General features: G+C 52.8%; 1 protein-coding gene and 1 non-coding gene across 3 annotated transcripts in view; both read left to right on the plus strand.

The window, feature by feature from the left end:
- Positions 1–18508, plus strand: part of VAC14 (VAC14 component of PIKFYVE complex) — a 97362-nt gene that overhangs the window by 16682 nt on the left and 62172 nt on the right. For both annotated transcript variants that reach the window (XM_024124947.2, XM_024124948.3), the window contains 3 exons: positions 5611–5674; positions 13752–13896; positions 14123–14188. In XM_024124947.2, coding sequence (XP_023980715.1) covers positions 5611–5674; positions 13752–13896; positions 14123–14188 — 275 coding nt within the window. The remainder of the gene's footprint in view (positions 1–5610; positions 5675–13751; positions 13897–14122; positions 14189–18508) is intronic.
- TRNAG-GCC (transfer RNA glycine (anticodon GCC)) lies at positions 318–388 on the plus strand. The gene has a single exon. It is a non-coding gene; the product is annotated as a tRNA-Gly (tRNA).

Genomic DNA, 18508 nt, shown 5'->3' on the forward strand with positions numbered 1-18508 from the left:
GGTGATGTTCCCCTTTCCAGAGCCACCCAAAGAGTAAATTGATGCAGAAACTACTCCGATCTTTAAGGCTAACAGACTGAGGCCTGGAACCTGCCCCCCAGAAGCCAAAAGAATTTCTAAAGCCTTTTCCCCTGTTGCCTTTCATCGGAGCAGAATGTCAGGCATGTGTGCCCCATGGGCCTCCTCCCATGGATTTGGCCGGCAGAATGGAGCAGCATTCCATGCGGGACCATCTGAGGTGTCAGGTTACAACCGTGCTGGTGCCACTGTGAGCCAGAGCAGCAAAACAGCTGCGGGCAGAGCAGCATTTAGCTGGAGCATTGGTGGTTCAGTGGTAGAATTCTCGCCTGCCACGCGGGAGGCCCGGGTTCGATTCCCGGCCAATGCAGCTCATTTAACCTTTTAGGCAGTTTTCCTGTGCATTCCTAAAAACAGCTCCCGGCTCAGGAGAATCTTATCCTAAATCAGGATACATTCAGGCAGCTTGCTTTCAGATTTTACTGCCTCATAAACAGCACTTCAGCAGATGCAGAGCTCACTTTATAGTAGTTCCCAGAGATGGCCGCGGCTAATTCTGGGGCACCACATCCACTCCAGACGCGCTCAGCTTGTAACTAACCACCGCTTTACGAAGGTAGCAGCAGTCCAAGGGTCAGGATTTCGTTACTCAGTCCACGGGTTCATCCAGCCCTCCTGCTTACTCTCACTCTGACTCTGCTCCACTCTTCCAGACTGGCAAAGGCAGGAACCTCCTGTCTGGTTTCCCTCCTCTAGTGTCCCTGTCCCCGACTCAGCCTGCGTTGTGTGTCCCACAGCACAGCGCGTTCTCCACTGCACACCTCCGGGCAAGCCCCACAGTGAGGCCCGTCAGCCAGGCCCTCTGCATGTGAGCACACGCACACACACGCTTGCACGTGCACGTGCTTCTCCCTCTCCCCTCACCGCGAGGCTTCAGGCAGGGCAGGCCCTTGTTCGTGTCACACTGCTCCCAGCCCCCTCCACTTGCTCTGGCTCCCCGTTTGCCCTGCCACGTGGGGGGTCCACAGTGCAGTGTCCTTTCTCCGATCCTGAGTTCCTAGGCGCTTGATGCATCCTCCCAGTTCCCCTCCATGACGTTCCCTGATTGTCTCAGGTGTCACAAACTGGAGTCCACAGTCAGCACTGCCCGCCTGTGCATCCTGGCCCTGCTGACTTCATATCTCTTGCCCTTGGACAAGCCACTTGGCCTTTCTATGCCTCGGATTCCTTATTCATTGAATAGGGCAACAGTGGTAACACTGAACCTATGTGTGGTTGTGAGTTTTGGAGATTTTTGCATGTAAAGCTCTTAGCACACGGCATAGGCCACACACTCCCAATAACAGGTGCTTTAGTGTCAAGTTGTTTTATTGTCTGTTTATCATGAGACTCACTACTTAGCAAGGTTGTCAGGGGCAGGGCTTTTGCTCCCTTGTTTTTTATCCTCAGCTTTGCCCAGGTGGTAATGGGCCCCTGATGGGTCCTAAGTGAGGGATCGGAGAGGGTCAGGGATGGAAGTTCATGTGGTGAGTGAGGAGCAGATCTATAAATACGGTTTCCAGTGGAAGACTGGTGATCTCCGTGGGTGAGCATGAAATGGAATCCACCCATTTGCAAAGCTTTGATGGGACTGCGTGTATCAGCACCCTCTTTGGACACTGCAGATGTAAGTGAATCAGACCCAGGACCTGCCTGCAAGGAGTTCAGGGACAGATCCTCAGATGAGTGATCGTGTGACAGTGGATGTGGTCACAGAGGACTGGGGGCAGCAGGCCGGGCTTCGTGGAGGTTATTTGAACTGGATCTTTTCTTTCTCCTTCTCTTCCACTCTCCCCTAACCCCACCCTCATTTTTAACCCTGGTTATAAGAGAAATACACATTCCCTGGAGAGATTTTGGAAAAAACAGACGTTCCAACTGGCAGAAGGTGGAGAGTAAATACATTAAATACGTTGTCTGGTAGATACATTTGGCAGTGTGTATCATAACATTTAAGAATTTACCCTTAGGAAATAAATATAAATGTGGGTCAGGTTTTTCATCTGAACAAATGTTAAGCTCCTTTACTGTCTTAACAAGCCTCTGGTGCAGGCAGTGGCGTTAGCACATTATACAGGTGAGGAAACGGGGGCAAAGGCAAGTGACCTGCCAAAGGTCACACAGTGAATAAGTAGGAAAGTCAGGCTCAGACCCAGGCCCAGGGGCTCCTGAGTCTGGGAACTGATACAAAAGGGCAACCAAAGATGCTCAGCTTGCCTGGGTATCCCAGAATTGCAGAGTAAAACAGTGTCTCATTTTTACTCAGCAACTTGGCAAACACTTTAAAGATTACTAATATCCCAGTGTGAGGCTTTGGGTGGGTGGTGGGGATGACTGCTCAGGAGAACATTCCTAAAGGGCAGCTTGGCGACAGCTATTAAAGCAGCAGGTGTCTGACCCTCCCCCGCAGCAGCCCCCTCTAATGGATCCTGGAGAAGTGCCCACACTCGTGCGGAAGGAAGCACAGGTGAGATCTAAGCGTGAAAATTAGGAAACAATCGAAGTTAATTTGAAGCCCGTTTCTGACATCCTATCATTTCATCTCTAAATGCGTGTGTTTCCAAAAGGCAGGAGAGAGGGAGGCCACCAGTGGCAGGGAGCCCCAGCTGCTGCTCCCAGCTGGCCCACCCAGGCTACCCCGAGTGTCCTCCTCCCCTTTCCCCAGGCCTGTTCAGGTGGACGGCGGGTGGCTCAGCAGGCCCAGCTGGCGCCCACAGCTCCTCCTGCCACCTCTGAGCTGTGCCCTGTCCCGCAGAGGGCCTCTGGGACCAGATGGGACAGGCGACAGCTCGGAGCTTTTCTGTTCAGCATGGAACTCAAGGCCCCCTTTACTGGGGGACTTCGGACATCCATAGTCTACAACTGGAGTGGCGCATCTTGAAGACACAGTAGGAAGTGAAAAAAACAAGTTGCAGAAGATAGACTCTGATCCCATTTATGTTTACAAAACAAAAAGTAAGACTGGGAAAAGATGAGAGGGACCCTTGCCTAACCAGTAAATTAGTGAGTTACCTGCCCATAAAGTAAGATTGAAGGTTAAAGGGAGAAGGCGGGGACTTCCCTGGTGGCACAGTGGTGAAGAATCCGCCTGCCAATGCAGGGGACATGGGTTCGAGCCCTCGTCCGGGAAGATGCCACATGCCACGAAGCAACTAAGCCCGTGTGCCACAACTACTGAGCCTGTGCTCTAGGGCCTGTGAGCCACAACTACTCAGCCCACGTGCCACAACTACTGAAGCCTACGTGCCTAGAACCTGTGCTCTGCAACAAGAGAAGCCACTGCAATGAGAAGCCCGCGCACCACGACGAAGAGTAGCCCCCGCTCGTTAAAACTAGAGAAAGCCCACGTGCAGCAACAAAGACCCAATGCAACCAAATAAATAAATAAATAAATAAATGAGAGAGAAGGGGGCTTTGCCTTGTTGTGTTAGGAATTTTTAGCGTAAGACTATCTGTTACTTGTATAATTTAAAACTTTTAGGAGGCCAGGACTGGTACCATTTGAAAAACAATATAAATAATTATAGTTTTAATGTGTAATCCACAGAATAAAATAAATATGTATGGGTCAATGATGATATAAATGAATGAATGGATGGATGGATGAATAGATAGGTAAATGATGGAGAAGGAACAGCTCTTCTATATAGAAGAATTCCAGGTAATGTAGAAGGAAAGAGGAATATAGAAAATCACCATTAGTCAAACTCCATAGTACTAATTGTAGGCAACATCCACTGATGGATGATAAAAACAGTGGGGGAATGTTTGAGGGGAAAAAACTGGATATTTGTCTAGTCTTAAGTATCTTCCCTAAGATATTTATTCAGTACAAAAAGAAAAATAGTAACTTTACAGGGGAGAAACCTGGTAGGCACTACCATAAATTGGGTGATAAGGTTAACGTCACCAGTAAAGAGAGAGATAGATATCATGTACCCCTGATTTGATGTACTGAGAAGGCACATCACTTCAGAAGCATTTTTCCAAAAATGCATAGCCTTAGCCTAGTCATGAGAAATCATGAGACAGGCCCAAATGGAGAGATGTTCTACAGAGTAAGTGACCAAGGGTTTCAAAAGCATGTTCATGAAAGATACGGAAAGACTGAGGAACTGTCACAGATTGGAGGGGACCAAGAAGACAGGAGAACTAAATGCAATGCGGGGTTCCGGATTCGATCCTGGAACAAAGAACGAGTGGTGAAATTGGATTAGGTCTGTAGTTTAGTTAGTAATACTGTATCAATGCTACTTTCCTGGTTTGATAATTGAGCTATGGGTGTGTATAATACTAATATTAGGGACAGCTAGATGAAGAATATCGAGAATTCTGTACTATTTTTGCAACTTTCCTGTAAATCTAAAATTATCTTAGGGCTTCCCTGGTGGCGCAGTGGTTGAGAATCCGCCTGCCGATGCAGGAGACACGGGTTCGTGCCCCGGTCCGGGAAGATCCCACATGCTGCGGTGCGGCTAGGCCCGTGAGCCATGGCCGCTGAGCCTGCGCGTCCGGAGCCTGTGCTCCACAACGGGAGAGGCCACAACAGTGAGAGGCCCACGTACCGCAAAAAAAAATAAAAATAAAAATAAATAAAAATAAAATTATCTTAAAAGGGTTTGTTTTTTTTAAATTTAAGAAAATGGCCATCACACCCTTGTCTCCTCTAGTCCTCAGCAACCTCTAATCTACTTTCTGTCTATATAGATCTGCCTATCCTAGACATTTCATATAAATGGGATCAAAATATGTGATCCTTTGCGACTGCTTTCATTTAGCATAATGTTTTCAAGGTTCATCCATGTAGCATGATCAGTACTTCCTTTTTATTGCCAAATAATAGTCCATTATATGGCTCCAACACATTTTGTTTATCCATTCATTTGATAGACATTTGGATTGTTTCCACTTTCTGGCTGTTGTGAATAGTGCTGCTGTGAACATGGTGTACAAGTTTTTGATGTGGACATAAGTTTTCATTTCTCTAGGAGTGGACTGGCTGGGTCATATGGTAACTGTTTGGAGCCTTTTGAGGAGCTGCCAGACTGTTTTCCAAAGCAGCTGCACCATTTCACATTCCCACCAGCAATGTATAAGGGTTCCAGCTTCTCCACATCCTCACTATCCCTTGCTACTAATATCTGTCTTTTTTATTTTAGCCACCTGGTGGGTGTGCAATGGTATCTCATTGGGCTTTTGATTTACATTTCCCTGATGGCTTATGATGTTGAGTGTTCCAGAAGTCACTTTTAACATCCATGGCCCTTGAACCAGCAACGCCTTCTGAGATTTCCCAGATATGTTCAGCCCTGGAGACCCCCTCCTTGTGAGATCACTGTGCCTAAAAACCTACAAGCGTGGGTACTGTCCAAAAGCTTTGGGGAATGAGTAGGCATTGGGTCTTCAGGCCTCCAGAGTTACACCCCTTTTCAAGAGCCAGAATCAAGGTGTGGGAGACTAGAGGGTCTGTGTGCCCTTGTGACAGGGGTCTTGTTCATTCTGAAGACTCCAACAGCCTTTATCATGATGCCTTGTTCCTCTTTCTCTCCCCAGGAGGGCCCGATGGTTCTTGTGACTCCAGCTTCAGTACCGGCATCAGTATCTTCACTCCAGCCAGGTAAGTGGTTTGTTCTGGCCAGAGCTGTTTGTGGAAAGTGAGCAGCCTCCATAGTCCCTGGGTGCAGGAGACTGCAGCAAAGCCCTGAGGCAAACTTTGCTTGGGGCCGCTACTTGTGGGACACAGAAAGTGCCTGATGAGGGAGTCCGAAGGATATTAAGAAAGCCCACCCAACCCGGTTCTGATGGACACATGGCCTCTTGGGAGGGATTAGAAGCTGTTTGAGGTGAGTAAATACAAGTTGTAAGAGTGTAGCTAATGCATGATGACTACAGGAATGCCTTTGCCCAGCCCCTTTTGCTTGTCCAGCATAACACGAGGCTGATGAGACTGACCCGGGGAATGCCGTTCAAGGAGAGTCCAGAGCACAGGCAGGGAGGGTGCATAGGCTGGGATGCAAGAGCTGTCCTTTTCCAGGCGCCCGGGTCGGCTGTAATGGTGCAGCCTTCCACATGGGGGCAGTGCAGGCTGTAATGGTGCAGCGACGTAATCCTCTTCCTTGCCAGCACCCCGCCATGCTCTGCAGGATGATGACATTCCCCTGGGAGGGAATTATCACCATTCTGTCGCTGTCTGCGTCCCCTGGACTTGCCCCATGTCACTTTTTCCTTGGGAAGGATTGGCTGTGGGGCTGGAGTAGATGGAGGTTCTCCTATAAGGGGTTTCTTCCCTCTGAATTCAACATTGAATGTAGATCCTGGGGGAATAGGTCACTCATGAAGAGAAAATATGCACTCAACCCCAAGAGACTCTCTTCTCCTCAGACCCTTAGGATCTTTTCTCCTTTTATATCATTTTTTTATTCTTATCTCTAAGGACCTTGTGGGTGTTTTCAAAGTGAGTACTGATTGTAAATGTGGACTGTTCCTAAGACCTCTCCCACATTGTTCAGGCAGGCCAATAAACATTGTTCGTTTATTTGGTTTTAGCGAGTCATCAGACACGTCCAGAGCCTGTGTTCAGCCCTGCAGGTTCCGAGATAAAGATACGGCCCCCGAATGTGGTCCCCGATCTTGAGGTTCTCCAGTGGGGAGGCAGAGGAGTAAGCAGGAAGTTACTGGAAAGGGTAGTGACGGTTTTGCTGGGGGCTCAGACGGTGTTGGGGGCAAGCGTTGGCGCCCCAGCTGAGGCTCGCTGGAACACTGGCTGACAACCATGAACCCTTGGGGAGGGCTTCCGGGGCCCAGCTGTGCCCAACACTCTGTCTTGCGTCATTAGGTTTGGCTGATGTTTAAATCCCGCGGGGTCAGTAGTAGCGTTATCTCCACTTTAGGGCTGAGGAGGGACAGGAGGTCGGGGCTGTTGTGTGGAGAATGGATTTAGGAGGGACCTGGGTGGGTGCAGACCGGTCAGGGGGCCACTGCCACATCCCAGTCAGACGGGATAGAGGCTCAGACTGAAGAGGTGGCGGAATATGGAGGAAGTTGATAGATTTGAGATCTGTTTTGAAGGTAGAATTGACAGGATTTGCCGAGGGAGGGGATGGCGTGAGAGGAGGAAAATGAGGGAAAGAAGAACTTCTAGATTTGGGGCTTGAGCCAGATCAGGGCATCCTGGTATCATTTCCCAAGCAGGGGCGGAAGGAGGAACGGGTGTGTGAGCGGGCCCATCGAGAGCTGGGTTCAAGGCGGCTCTAAGCGTCCCCCAGGAGCGGTTAAGGAAGCAGGTTTGGATATTGGATTCCAGAACTCGGGGGAGAGGTCTGGATGGAGATGCAGGGGGACTGGCCTGTCCTGTAGAGGAATCGCTTTAGTTCTGAAGGCCCTGGGAGTGAGGGGGGCAGACCTGTGGTTTAGAAGCCCCTCTGGCAGCGCCGGGGAGGATCTGTGAGGGAGCCAAAACTGGCAACAGACGGGCCTGTGGCAGACTTGTCACTAATCTAGGCCACAGGGAGGGGATGATCATGCTCCTTGGGGGTTGGGGAGGTCCAGGAGGAGCAGAGACCGGACCTAACCGACCACCCTGTGGAGGCGGGCACGGCTCCGCTGCCTCACTTGGGAGGCGGTGGTCCGTTTGCCTGAAGGAGGCCTTGGTTCCCGTGCTGCAGCCGGGAGCCACCTGGCTGGAACCAGTGCCTTGATTTAGACCCGCCATTCAGCAGCAAACACCAGTCCTATCTTTGAAATTAAAAAACCAAATGAGAACAAATTATCTAGTGTTTTGTTTCCCTTGAACGGAGGTTTCCTCGCGGCAGCTGCCGATCTGAGTCACTAGCTATGCCAGAGAGGAGGGCGGCTTCCAGAGTCGTGGAACCTGAGCCCGGCCCCCCACCCACTGGAGACGGCAGCTGAGGGCAGGAGGGTGGGGTGCCTACTTCCGCCAGTTGGTGCTGCCAGAGGGGGACTGAGCTTGGGCAAGATGGCATCTTCCAGGGACACCAAGAAACATAACCCACCCTGTGGTTTTCCTGATGCGCCGCTCGCCCAGGGCACTGCCCGCGGGTGCCACTTTTACTAAGTTCAGGCCAGCCTAGGGCAGCGGCCCAATTGGGGTCCCCTCCCATGGCAGAGAAGCATCCACCCCTGGCAGAACACTGTCAGCAAGGTGACACTCAATCCGATGGAAGCTCTGGGCCCTCTCCCTTATGCACAAAACTCTAAATACACTTTCAGGGGTTCAGGGATCTCCTCGAAGCCAATCCTTGCACCCCAGACTTTTTTTTTTAATCTTTAAATCCTCACTTGGACCTAAACACAGGGAGAGTAACTGACAACCCAAGAGCATAAGCCTCTTCTCCCTTCTCATGTCCCCTCTGTCCCAAGATGCTGGGAAAGCCCCACGCGGCCCCGGGTGAACAGTAGCCACAGGGGAGAGCCGTCTGAATGAGCAGGGGCTACGAGGTCACTGTAGTGAGGAAGGGCTCCAGGTACCGGAGGCTGGGTTCCTCCAGCCTCCAGGAGCATGAGAAATGCACACGGAGCTGGAAACCAGACTCCCTGGGAAGGCAGGAAGAGGGATGGAGGCAGCATGCCTGCAGCTGAGGGAAGAATAGTATACACCTCTTTCTCTCTGTCCCTCCCCTTCCTTCTCTCCCCCTCTCCCTGTCTAATGCTGCTGTGTGCCCCAGGCATGCTCTTCATCACCGTGAATCCTCTGAGCCGTGGAATCCGCTGCCTGAGCGCACATCCTGACTTCACCATGCCTGGCGGTGTGGCCCTGGGCAAGCAGCTTAACCTCTCCCTGCCTCCGTTTCCTCATCTGTAATCTGGGTGTGATGATCTACTCACCCCATAGTGGTATGGAGCTTAAATGAGTTAAAGCATGTAAAGAGCACAGAATGGTGCCTAGGCCACAGAAAGCACTTTACACACTTCAGCTACAGTTGTTGTTACAAGAACCTTGTCATTATCCCCATTTTACAAGTGAGGATACGGGCCCAGAGAGGTTAACTTCTTGCCCAAAGTTGTTCAGCTAGCTAGTGACCAGCTTGGAATTCAGGCTAGTAGGTCTGTCTGAGCCCCAGGCCCACGCATTTGAGCTTCATTAGTCACAGTTGGAGAGTGGCAGGAGCTTTGCATGTTGGCCTGTGACCTGATACAGGAGCCCCAGACAGGCGTTGCCATGGGCACAAGCTTCTACTCTGAAGCCCTGGGCCTCGCTGAGGACCAGTGTCATCGGGGACATTTATTACAGGTCTTCTGGTATAGCTGGCTGCATAAGGCAAGCAGAAAGATCTAGAAATCAGTGCTTCCCAACTTATAGCACCTGCTGATTGAAAGAATTAGTAAAGATCTTTTATAAAAAACAACTTTGAATTCAGCAACAGTTCCCTTTTAGATTTACCTTTGTTCTAATTTGATTAGAGCGGTAACATATGAGTGCCATCAAGGGTTAGACGTTACAGAAATAAAGTGCTGCTTCCCAGAGAGAAGCGCTAGATATTATCACGATGTATTAGAAGTATCAGAAGCCATATTCAATAAATCGATATTTTAATAGCCACAGTAGCGCCATTCATTTAGAAGTCATAGTACATATACTTGTAAGACCTTCATTATGAGATGCTTTATGAGAAAGTGCTCCGTGAAAATGGAGTTTTGGAGATACCTTGAAATAACTCAAAAGTCCTCAAGAGTGACTAGTCTAGACATTTTGGAACCGGTGCAGAAATGTGTTTTAAACTGTGAGTGAGCTCCGTTCTGTTCTTTCTGGGCAAGGTAAACCAGGGCGGAGGGAGCGCACCTCCGGCTCCAGCCCAGCAGCTCAGGAGCTGAGCACAGGGTGCATGCAGCGTGCCCGCTCTAGGAGGGGCCCAGGTTCCAGAGTTCCGGCTTCCCACCGAGCATACGCGGAGCCCCGCACACAGCCGCCGACCCACCCGGCGTAGCAGCTGAGAGCTGTCCCCTCAGAGAAGGGCAGGATCATCTATCCTCCCTTTCCCTGTGCCCTGGGCTGTGCCTGCTTCCCATGGCCTTCACCTCCAGCCAGCCAAGAGAAGTGGGAGCCAGGGAGAGCGTCTCCAGCTGAGGGAGTGAGCTCTCCATGCCTCATGCCCTCAGACAGGTCCCATACTGTCTCATCTGTGCATCAAAGGTCTTTGACCATCTGTGCATCTGTGCGTGGTTTACGTGAACCATGGGGCCTCTTTCAGCCATGAAGTTCTTGGTTGTTTGAAGCTGACCCCTGCCTCACCATCAGTCCAAAGGTACCCGTGTCTGGGGAGGGCTGCTGTGGGGAAAGTCGGAGACTGGTAGCACACCCAGTGCTGCCAGTTTACACACTGGCTCCATGAAATCCTTCCTTTGTTACTTGGCCCCAACAGAGCGCCACCTGAGGGAGATGCCATAACGGGCATCGATTTCTGCCCTCAGTAGAGATGCTTAGCTCTCTACTGAGGGCAGCATCTCAGGACCGCTGTGAGTTAAGGAGCCCGGCCGGCCGAGCGACTGTCTATCCTTGGCATCTTGGGATCCTATTTGGGCCACTTGGATTTGTAGTGCCCCCCCAGCAAAGATCAGCACCAGGCTTCCCCAGTGTCCTCTCTCGCGTGGAAATGATGCTGCCGTGGACTCTCTTGAGTGCGGCCCATTAGGAGCCAGTGCCGTGTGGTGGGTGAGGCCCCTCTGGACTCGGATGCTCGCATTCAAATTGCCCCCTCCGCCACTTCCCAGCTGTGTAATGTGGAGAGGTTACTTAATGTCTCTGTGCTCTGATTCCCTCGTCTCCAGAATGGGAACAACATTGCTGCTGGCATAGGGCCCTTGAGGGAAGTAAATGCGGCTGTGCAGGTACAGATCTCAGCATGATGCCTGGCACAGAGTATTTATCCAGAACACGAGTTATCATCGTTTTGAGTACCATTGCCGTCATCACTGTTATCAGAGCTGTGTGTCATCATGTCTCCCCTACCCCAACAAGGTTCATACACCCCACTGGGCCTGAACTGCAGGGTGGATGGGGGAGCTGGGTTTGGCACTGCCTTCCTCCCCACCAGCAGGACACAGCTGTGCTAGATCGGTGCAGCCCTGAGTCCCCCAGGCCTCCCTCCTGAGGGCTGTTTCAGCTAAGAATGTGGCAGCGACCTGCCAGACATGGGGCACTCATGGCACCCTGGGCCCCATGTGGCAGCTCCTGCTGTGGAAAGGGACTCACTGCAGACCTTGGGTTCACGGGGTCAGGAAAGAGCAGGCAGGGAAAGAGCATTTGGGGCTTCCGTTCATTCCCCACTGCGCAGGGCCGTACGTCCAGCCTGGGGCCTCAAGGCACAGGTTAGCCCATTTGTAACAGCTGACTTGTGTGAGGTCGTTACAGTGCCAGGAACTGTGCTTAGACCCCTTAGCTGTTGTATCTAGAGAAAGTTCAACAGTTTTGTGGGGGAAATACTGTTATCATTTCCATTTTGGGCTTCCGTTCATTCCCCACTGCTTTCCGAGCTCCCTTTGTTAAGGCCTTGGGCTGCAGGTGGGCATCTGAAGTGTCTCCAGCCATGGGTTCCTGCCCGCCCAAGAAGAGCTTACAGAGCACCCCAGGAGGAGCCCAGTAGGAGGCCAGTGCAATGGGGAAAAGAGGAACTTGGAGATTAGACAGTAAATCCTGGCCATCAGAGGAGGGAGAGGAGTGTCTAGGAAATTGTCAGAGAAGAAGAGAAAATGCTTGGGAAGCCCTGGGCTGTCCTGCCAGCCTACCACTGCAGAGCCTGCCACAAGCACTGCCCAGTGTGTGTGCCATGGTCCGTCTGAGCTGAGGGTGCTGAGGGCATGAAAGACATGCTGGGGGGCTTCCCTGGTGGCGCAGTGTTTGAGAGTCCGCCTGCCGTTGCAGGGGACACGGGTTCGTGTCCCGATCCGGGAAGATCCTACATGAGTCCGCCTGCCGTTGCAGGGGACACGGGTTCGTGCCCCGATCCGGGAAGATCCCACATGCCTCTGAGCCTGCGCGTCTGGAGCCTGTGCTCCGCAACGGGAGAGGCCACAACAGTGAGAGGCCCGCGTACCCCCCCAAAAAAAAAAAAAAAAAAAAGACACGCTGGGTTTAAAAGACTCTGGACGTAAAAAGAATATCATGTGTTTTATTACTAATCTATATATTGATATTTATATTGATTCTGTGTTGAAGTGACATTTGGGGTATATTGGGTTAGTTACGCTATATCATTAAAATTAATTTCACCTGTTTTCTTTCTACTTTTTAATATAAAACCAAAAAACATAAAATTCTATATGTGACTCGCATTATGTTTCTGTTGGACAGTGAGTGTGAGAGAGATTAAGAGATTGTCCAGGAGGCTGCGTTTGCCACCCTGGACTTGTCTGTCTGTGGGGGAGTTTCCCCATCTGTCTTAGGCTACCAGAGAACCCAGGTGCTTGAATATCCTCAGAAGACCCCAGAACTTCCAGACATACGGCTCTTGGGGAGATCTCAGTGGCAGCCCCACCCAGAGGCTCAGGTCTGCTGGGCCGCGTCACTCACACGCGCAGCCCCTCTAACCACCAGAGGACAGAAGTGCCCGCTCGCACCCCTGAAACGGGCACCGTGGGGAACCCTCAAACTATATTAAACAGCAGTTCCGTTTAGCACTTAACAGAGCTGAGATCATGCCCTTTAGGAATTCACTTCAAATGAGCTTCAGGAAGTCTGCAGGCGAATTGGGAAAGCACGGGCATCGAGTTCCTGATGCAGATGAATAATTGAGCAGCCTGGAAATACCATGAAAGGCCGTTTTGTACAGGCCAGCGATAGCGTCCTGCGTCGGAGGGGAAGGGAGCCCCTCCCTGACATCGTAAGGCCCCCTGTCCTTGCCGTCCCCATCCCTGACAACCCTGGCCAATGCCTGGACACCGTGCTTTGGGCAGAGGGCTAAGTGTCAGTGTCCCAGCAGCACCCAACCTTCCCGGGGCTGCTTGGCGGGACTTTTCTCTGCCTGGAGACCAGCAAGGCTTTGGGCCAGGGAAGCGGGGAGCCTGTGCCCCACTGGAGCAAAGGCATTCTGAACAAGCTCCATTCTGTAGGCTGAGGCTGTGTCACCTCTTCCCTGACTCAAACAAGAATGTTACAGCTTCACAGGCAACTCTCAACCAGGCCACACGTGGTGCTGGGTGTGCCCTGCAGTGTGACGAGGTGAAGAGCCACGATCGCCGTCCTCACGAGAGGAGTGTCCTTTGGGTGCCTGGTGGAGGACCTGTTGGATTTAAGGGGTGTTACCGGGGCCATCCCCTGGACCCTCTGGACTTGGTGGTTTTGTTTTATCAACAAAGGGTCTGGACGTCATGCCCTGAGGGCGCTAAACAGTCCTTCAACCGTGAGGTCCGCTAGGGCAGAGCTCGTTGATATCAGAGAGGTTTTCTCTGGTACAAGCCTGCTAGCGCTGGAAAGAGAAAAAGGGGAAGCGGGTGGCTGCCCAGCAGAATGGCTTTCCTCCCCAGACGTGGTTGTCGGAGCTCCTACCTTGGAGAGGGAGGAGGGGAGCAGAGGGAGAGAGGCCCTCGGAGCGCTTTGCGCGCTGTGTGCCCTCTGCCACTGTCCCAGGACAGCGGGCTAAGCGTGCGTTTCTCGGTGTGTGGGGCCAGGGTGCGTCTGCAGCTCTAGGGGAGGGGGCCTGATGGGCTTCAACCTGGCTCCTTCCTGGTCTCACCCACAGCACCGAGAGGGCCCCGGTCACCCTCCACCTCGACGGGATTGTGCAGGTGCTGAACTGCCACCTCAGCGACATGGGCATCGGGATGATGACCAGGATCGCTGTCCTCAAGTGGCTCTACCACCTCTACATCAAGACCCCCCGGAAGGTGAGCCCCCGGGCCCCTCAGCCCTCCAAGCCAGGGGGCTGCTTCTGGGTGGTTTTTGAGGGCCTGCCCGTGCTTGGTAGGATTTTGGTCGTTGCAGTTCTGGAGAAACCCTGACCAGGAGAGAAGTGGCAGATGCCCGAGGAGCCCTCGGCGTCTTGAGGGGGGTTTGGGAGGTGTTCCCTGCAGTGGGGGAGCTCACGTGGGTCCCTGCTTCTCTGCTCTCCAGATGTTCCGGCACACAGACAGCCTCTTCCCTATCCTACTCCAGACGTTATCAGATGAATCCGACGAGGTAGGTCACCAGTGCCCCTTCCTCTGTGCCCTGGCTGCCAGCCTCTCCTTTTGATGGGATTGTGTAGCTGAGGGGTGCTCGTTTTGTTGTTGTCGTTCTCGTAAATCAACACCCCTAAAATCACCCTATTCTTCCTACGTGGTGAGGTGCATCCATTAAGGGAAAAGCTGTTTACTGCCCTCAGCTTTGGGAATAAGGACTCTTTGTTTGTGGGCCCTTCTGAAGAGCGCGCTGGGTCAGGGCATTGGTGAGGAAACCAGCCCGGCGGGGAGCTCCTTGTCCCTGAAAGGCCGTGGAGAGTGGTGATGGGGAGCCCAAGGGCAAGGTCCTGCCTGCCTAGCTGCCCAAACTTGGGCAAGTCACTGCCCGGCTCCGCACCTCAGTTTCCTTCTCTGTCCGGCAGGGCAGTAACGGCACACGGGGTTGTGAGAACGAAATGACCCACGAAAAATGCCGGGAGCTGTGCTGGGCACCCGCTGAGCACCCAGGGAGCGTCAGTTGTGATTCTTTTCAGCTGGACTCCATTTCGACCTCTAGTTTGAAATCGGACCCTGAAGCTTTGCGTTTGTTGGGGTCACCAAAAGTTAAAGGGAGAGGCTGGCCCCGTCCCAGGCAGCAGGAGTAACCCCAAGTGGCTGGGGGTCTCAGAGTGGGGCAGCGGGGGCAGGACCCTGCATCCGGCCATGTCGGGGAGGGGCTCCTCCAGCCGCACGCCGTTCCCGGCAGTGTTCTGTTCCGTGGACTTCCTCACCAGGACTCCCCTGCTTCCCAGCCAAGGGGCAGGATTTGTAGTTGGGTGTTGCCATTTGCCGGGGGAGCATCCCTTCCCTCCGCCAGTACCAGCTCCAGGCTGTGTGTTGGCCGCTGGTGGCCCGCGCCTTGACCCGCCCCTCTCCTCCCCTCTTCTTCCCTCCTCGGGGCTCTGGGCAGCTGTGGGCTCCGTGAGGCAGCAGGCTCGCGCGCACATGCAGACCTCCCAGCTGCCCAGAGGGAACGAAGAGCAGACGGGCTGGAGCAGTGGGAGAAAGAGGGGGAGGGACGTGGCTCATGACTTCCCGTGGCAGGAGGCACCTCGGTCCTTCCCGGGCTTGTCCCAGGCTTGTGTGGAGCCCAGGGCAGCTGTCCTGCAGCCTGACTTTGCTTCCCTGAACCTGAGCTAAAGAGAGATGCAGACAGGCAGGTGTCCCCCTCTAGGTCCTCTCAGGGACTCTGCACTTCCAGAAAACCCAAAGCAGGTGGTCTGGGAGTCTGCCCGTGTCCCCTCCTGCCTGTCCACCGCTCACACACGCGCGTGTGCACACACACACCACCCGCCCCCTCTTTCCCCCACCACCGCTGCAGTGTGAGGCCCAGGTGGACGTGGCCCAGTTCTGCCTTGAGTTAGGACCGACTCACTGCACAGTCATGGCCCTCATTTCAATACAAAAAGGGAGAGAATAGGTTTGCTGATTGGTTCCTTCCCGAGAACTGCAGTGGAAGCAGCTGAGGTTTCAGTCCTCTAAATGGAGTTGTTTAAGCCCGTCCAGCCTTCTTTGCTCGCGATTGGTCTTTGCGTGCGTGTGCATTTGAAGGGAGCCGGAGACGCAGTCCATGAAACAGCTCTGTTCAGGTTGCGGCTGTGGGAGCTTGATCTTCCGAAGTGCCAGGTGTTGTGGGGCTTTGGGGCACATCTCGTGGGCCTCCGGTGGGGAGGGGATTGCAGCTGCTCCTGGGGACAGTGACCGGAGGGGGTGAGGCGGGAGGGTGCTCCTCTAACAGCCGTGAACGTCCCTGCTTTCCCATCTCTCCGGGGGAGGGATCTAGGGACCTCAGTATCAGTGGTGAGTTGTGGTTTTGCCGCATCCTGGTTCTTCACCAGAATCACGTCCCCAAATGGCCCCGGCCGAATCTGGTGACCTTGAGAGGGTACAGTGTACTTGGCAGTGGAAATACAGCCATGAACAAGACGAAGTCCCTCTTCTCCTGGAGTGAGCTTCCTTTCCAGGGTATCTAGGAAGTGCTGTCTGTGAGAATTTCCCAATACTTCCAGGCACAGCCCTGATCTCAGATTGGAGCTCCCTGGGGTGCAAGACCCTGAAAGGCCATCCAGTCAAGTTGGACCACAGTCAGATTGGTGGGGAAAGGCCCCTTCCTAGGGAGGGCTTCACAGAGCCCCCTCGCTGATGGAATGTACCTGTGGCCCACCCTGCGCAGGGCCGTACATCCAGCCTGGGGCCTCAAGGCACAGGTTAGCCCATTTGTAACAGCTGACTTGTGTGAGGTCGTTACAGTGCCAGGAACTGTGCTTAGACTCCTTAGCTGTTGTATCTAGAGAAAGTTCAACAGTTCTCTGGGGGAAATACTGTTATCATTTCCATTTTGCAGTCCAGAAAACACGGCCGAGGGAGGTGAGGTTAAGCTGCACACAGCCAGGGAGTGGTGGAGCCAAACTCAGAACCAGATCTGTTTGACTCCAAAGCCCGTCCTCTTAGTCGCTTAACCACCATGCCTGTGTTTTACCACCTGTGGCCCTGACCGCCCACATCAGAACCCCAGCTCGTGTTTAGTCGTATCATCATCCCCATATGCCTTTTTCTCTTGTTCTACAAGTTCTTGAGAAGAGTTCTCTCAGTCTGGTGTGGAGAGGGGTGTGTGTATTCTGAAAAAGTTCTCCCTCAGCCCCCTGACCCTTTGTCCACTTTTCTTATTGATTTACAGGAGCTCTTTGTATATCAGGGACATTCCATTTATCATGTATTTTGCAAATGTTTTTCTGTCCCAGGATGATTGTGATACACCCACGTGCCTATCACCCCTGGTGAGAGCCACTGGCCCCCGGGGGACAGAGTGTACCCAGGTGTTAATGATGCAAGAGCTGGGCCCAGGGAGGGGCAGAGCCTCAGAGACCTAGCTCTGCCCCCCACCACCGTGTTCCTCAGTCCCCTTGGCACGTGGCCTCACTGGGGTGTCTTGTGTGCCATTGTTGCTCTGTCTGCCTCCCCTTCCCCCCGCTCCAGTGACAGCTTGGTAATCCACACCCCTCTGGCATCCTCAGGTTGTCTCTGCTTTACCTTATTCAGGATAAGCGTCTGTTTCCTCAGTACCGCCTGCTCCTTGCAGACTTTATCTGAAAAATCCCTTTTGTCAGAAAGAATTTGCAGGTGTCAAATTAATATTCTTGGCACTGGAGTAGAAATCCTCCCATTAGCTGGAGATCCAATGAGTTGTTTTTAAGTGAAAACGCAACCCCGATTCAACAGCGCAGAATGCATGGCACGTGCACAGAGCTTCCTGCTGGACCCTGGTGGGAGGTGGGGCTGCTTCTTCCCCTGCCCGGAAGATGCCAGTTGTCGGCTGCCTCCCGAGCCTGCAGCTGCCGGGGCGGTCTCTGCGCGTGAGCCCCCAGAGGACAGGTCTTCTCCATGTTCCTGATGGTGCGGCTGGCTCAGTTGCAGGGGGGCAGGGGGAGGGGCGGCTCGGTGATTCCTCATCCTCATCTTACTCTCAAGCACAACTTGCCTCCTAACCTGAATTTAAAATCCTCAGCGGGTGAGGGGAGGACTTCCCTGGCAGTCCAGTGGCTAAGACTCCTCGCTTCCACCGCAGGGGCTGTGGGTTCGATCCCTGGTCAGGGACCTAAGATGCCATGCGGCACAGCCAAAAAAAAAAATCCTCAGGGGGTAATGGTGGGTACGTGTCATTATACATGTATCCAAACCCACAGAATGTACAACACCGTGAGTGGACCCTCATGTCAGCTGTGGACTTCGGGGGATAATGATATGTCAGCATAGGTTCATCGATTGTAACAGATGCTCTGCCGTGGCGACGAAGGCTGATAAGGGGGAGGCTGTACGCGTGCAGGGGCAGGAGGTATGTGGGAAATCTCTATACCTTCTGCTCAATATTGCTGTGAACCTAAAACTTCTCAAAAAAATAAAATCTATTTTAAAGAAAGAAATATGTAGAATTAAAAAGTCTCAGTCTCAGAAGAGACCTGGAAGGATGTCTGGTGCCCCTCCAAGGGAACGTAGCGTCCCAGACAACAAGCCGCCAGACCTGAGCTTGAATCACAGGAGCTCTAACCCCTCCTCACCATGGACCACGGGCAAGAGCCTAACCACTCCAACCTGCGCAAAGGGCCAATGATGTCTGCACATGCCTCATAGGCCCCTGTTTAAAGGGACAGAGTAAAGCTCCTGATCTGATCCTGACCCTTCCTAACAACCTGTGCATCACCCCAAGTTCTTTAGGGGGAAATTGGCATTTCGCTCTGTTGAGCTCTTCTGCCCAGGAGCAGAGCCTGTCCCCATTTGAGTCATCTTGTAAAGCTTCGAGGTC

Source organism: Physeter macrocephalus, chromosome 17 (genome assembly GCF_002837175.3).
Source record: "Physeter macrocephalus isolate SW-GA chromosome 17, ASM283717v5, whole genome shotgun sequence".
Taxonomy (NCBI): Eukaryota; Metazoa; Chordata; class Mammalia; order Artiodactyla; family Physeteridae; genus Physeter; species Physeter macrocephalus.